General features: G+C 42.2%; 1 protein-coding gene across 1 annotated transcript in view; it reads left to right on the forward strand.

The window, feature by feature from the left end:
• Window positions 1-919: 919 nt before the first annotated feature.
• The window catches only part of Nup43 (nucleoporin 43), an 11,042-nt gene continuing 8,302 nt past the window's right edge, over window positions 920-3,659 (forward strand). The window contains exons 1-3 of the mRNA XM_028764400.1: window positions 920-1,096; window positions 1,406-1,528; window positions 2,796-2,873. Of these exons, the coding sequence (XP_028620233.1) occupies window positions 977-1,096; window positions 1,406-1,528; window positions 2,796-2,873 (321 nt within the window). The 5' untranslated portion in view covers window positions 920-976. The remainder of the gene's footprint in view (window positions 1,097-1,405; window positions 1,529-2,795; window positions 2,874-3,659) is intronic.

The following is a 3,659-nucleotide window of genomic DNA, read 5'->3' on the forward strand; positions in this document are numbered from 1 at the left end:
TGCAGAGAGCTAGAGCTGACTTCTCAGCACCCACAAGGGTATGGCCTATAACGCCAGTCCAGGACATTCAGATCTTCAGGCACCTGCCCTCCCGTGCACATATACACATGCAGATACATACATATGAATAATTAAAATAGCAAAAATAACGTTGGTTTTAAGAGCTGGAGAGATGGATCAGCAGTTAAAAACATGTTGCTCCTCCAGCGGACTTGAGTTCATTTCTCAGCACCCACATGGCAGGTCATAACTTTCTGTAACTCAAGTTCCAGGGACTTCAGTGCCCTCTGTTGGCCTTACCGCCAGGCATAAGCAAACACAGCACACACATACATGCATGCAAACAAAACATTCGCACACATAAAGTACAATTTTATAATCTCTTTTTAAAAAACTAAAAATAATTTTTAAAAAATGAGTTATCAAAGAAGAAGAAGAAAGGTAACTGTTTTCTGAGTTCTAACTCTGTAATGAATTTTTTGGTTTCAGTGGTGGATAACTGGGTAAAAATATATTCGATAATAAAATAAATATATATTAGATAGCAAAAGTATAAAATCCAATATGGTTGTGCTAAAAGTACAAAAGTATATTGGACTGTTTAGTCTTTGAGGTCAGATTAATTTTGGTGTGTGATTTTTTTTTGCAACATTTTTATAATAAAGTTTTCAAAAAGAACAAAAACCCTAATTTTTTAAAGAAAATTCTTCTTGAATTTCACAGTTATTGCACAAATATATCGTCAGTGTTCTTAGACTGACTTGGCATTAGAAGTGTGTCTTATTGCCAAAGTGTTTGGGTCTCTGTCACAAGCTCTTTCAGCCCAGGGCCTGGAGTGTCCTCCTACTGACGAGAATTGGCTGTCTGCAGCCACCGTCTCACTCATGAGGTCTCATCCAATCAGAACTGCACAGGAAGGGGCGGGCTTAAGGAGCGCGCAGTGTGCTTTCTGCTGAACCTTCTTGCTGGTGTCAGCATGGAGGAAATTTATGCTAAGTTCGTGTCTCAGAAAATTAGCAAAACCCGTTGGCGGCCAGTGCCTTCCGGGAGCCTGCAGACCACAGAGATCTTCGCCACGGGCTCCTGGGACAATGAGGTACCCGGGCTTCTGCGGGCCCCGGCTGCTCTGCTCCACGCCCCCCGCGCTGGCGCGGGAAAGCGAGCTTGCCAGTCTGGTTTGGCTGCTCGCTACTTGAGAGCCCCGGTGGTGTGTCTGAGCCTCGGATCTGGTTTTAAACCCTCACCAAGTCTGTAGTCATACTCTCCGAACTTGGCCATATCTCTGATCTTTTCAACTCTAACCATACCGTTTGTCTGAGAAACAAGGTCGCCCGAAAGGCAATCTGAATCTTACTTTCCTAGAGTTGATGTTTTCGTCACCTCAAGATAAAACTTTACTTTGCAGGAAAATTGCGTTTCACTGTGGTCTATTGGAGATTTTGGAAACTTGGATTCTGACGGAGGGTTTGAAGGAGACCATCAATTACTGTGCGATATTAGACATCATGGGGATGTCATGGATTTACAGGTAAATCTGAGTTGTCTGCTAAAGCTAACTTTGGAAATTTGAGACTACATTAAGACATAACGAGGGACCTTATAGTTTGTCTACCCTCACCCCTGATTTACAGGACTAATCTCTGAATTTAAATTTGCCACATCATTAGTCACAGAAGTGGGGCTGGGAAATGGAATTCAGGTAAATCAGTTTTAAAATGAATGGCCCAAACCGGTCATGGTGGTGCAAGCCTCTAATTCCAGTCCTTGGGATGCAGAGGCAGGAGGGATCTCAAGGCTAGCCTGAGCTACACAGCATATACAGGTATGCTAATTTGTATTGCATGTCTTCGAGTCAGGTTTGTCATTGTGTGTTGGGATGAAGATAATCAGGACTCATGAGTGCCAAGGGAAGCGCTCGATACTTTGAGTATATGTATCCCCACCCTCAATTCACTACCTCACTGGCCACATAGATGGGACTGGTATCTTCTGAACATACACATGGGATTGGTCTTACATGATTCTTAAAACAACTTGGTAGAAATGAGCATTTCTACTTCAAAGGTTTATCAAGATGTAAAAGAGTTACTGTGGGGCTGCGAGTGAAGCTTAGTGCAAGGTTGCAAGGTGATAGATGCTTACAGCCCAGCTACTTAGGAAACAGACAACAGGAGGTCAAGATGAGCTTGGGCAACAGAGACCACCACTACCCCACCAAGAGCACCCCAAATAAAAAAAATCCTTATGAATTCAGATGTAATGTATTTTACTTGGTATAAAAAGATGTCTACACTTAGGAGTGAAATATTTCCAAACTTTTATTATTGTGGCCCAAAATAAATCTGGAGTAAAATTTTAAGCTTACTCTTTATCCTTCATAAAAAATCTTGTCATGTATAAAAGTGTCTACTTTCAGATGTTAACACATTTCATTTGTTTAGCGTTTATATAGGCTATTTGCTTCTTTAAATTTGCACAGGGTTTGCTATTAGTCAAGTTGAACCAGTGGGCTGTTAATTATTTCTTCTTCTTCTTCCTTCTCCTTCTCCTCCTCCTCTTCCTCTTCCTCCTCCTCCTCCTTCTCCTTCTTCTTCTTTTTTGTTTTGTTTTTCGAGACAGGGTTTCTCTGTGTAGCCCTGACTGTCCTGGAACTCACTCTGTAGACCAGGCTGGCCTCAAACTCAGAAATCCGCCTGCCTCTGCCCCCCAAGTGCTGGGATTAAAGGCATGTGCCACCACTGCCCGGCTAATATTTTCAAGTAATCTATAATAATATGCAGAAATTTTCTGTTTAGTTTTTTGACCAGGAAAGAATTGTAGCTGCTTCATCAACAGGATGTGTAACAGTTTTTCTTCACCATCCAAATAACCAGGTAAAGAACTTTGTTGGGAAAGTAAACTTGTGTATTTTTAACTGTTTCTGAGGAGGCTTACAGAAGATTGTGTTAATAAGTGCACAGTGTTTTATATTGTTTAAATATGAAGAGAGTCAGTCACTGGGTGCACTCCTGGAGCTCCCACATTTCCAGAGCTGAGAGAAAAGTAGCTCAAGACTAGCCTGGGCAACATGTACAACCTTACCTAAGGAGAAAGGAGATTATACTGTCTGCTTTTTAGGGGTTGCTGAAAATCTCAGATGTGTAAGCATGCATTCTTGCACTAAGCTTCACCCTCAACCCCGTATTACTACAATCATGCTTACATTTGCTTCTGTGGAAGTTAGACATCCTTTAAATGAACTGTGTTATTAGATCTAATGATATGATCTACTGGTAGTAATCTTCCTGCCGTTCTTGTGAGCTCCTCTGATAGTCTTTTGGAGAGATGAAGGGAGAAAACATGCAAGCAATCATGTGTGCATGCTTAGCTTCTCAATCTAATACCACAAAAAGCTGGGAGAAGCCATGTCTTCATTAAGAGAAAGGATCTACTACCTACAGACCTTTCTGTTGGGGCTGGGGAAATGGCTCAGCAGTTGAAATGTGTATTGCTCTAGGAGAGACCTGTGGTTTATTCCCAGCACTCAAATCAGGTGGCTCACAACAGCCTATAGCTCCACTTTATGAGGATCTAAATCCCACTGGCCTGGGCCGGCCCTGCCCATGGATGGTGCACATAAACTCAGGCAGGCACACACACATGCACACACATAAACTCAG

The sequence above is a fragment of the Grammomys surdaster genome, unplaced genomic scaffold, assembly GCF_004785775.1.
Source record: "Grammomys surdaster isolate TR1022 unplaced genomic scaffold, NIH_TR_1.0 143, whole genome shotgun sequence".
In the NCBI taxonomy this organism is placed as follows: Eukaryota; Metazoa; Chordata; class Mammalia; order Rodentia; family Muridae; genus Grammomys; species Grammomys surdaster.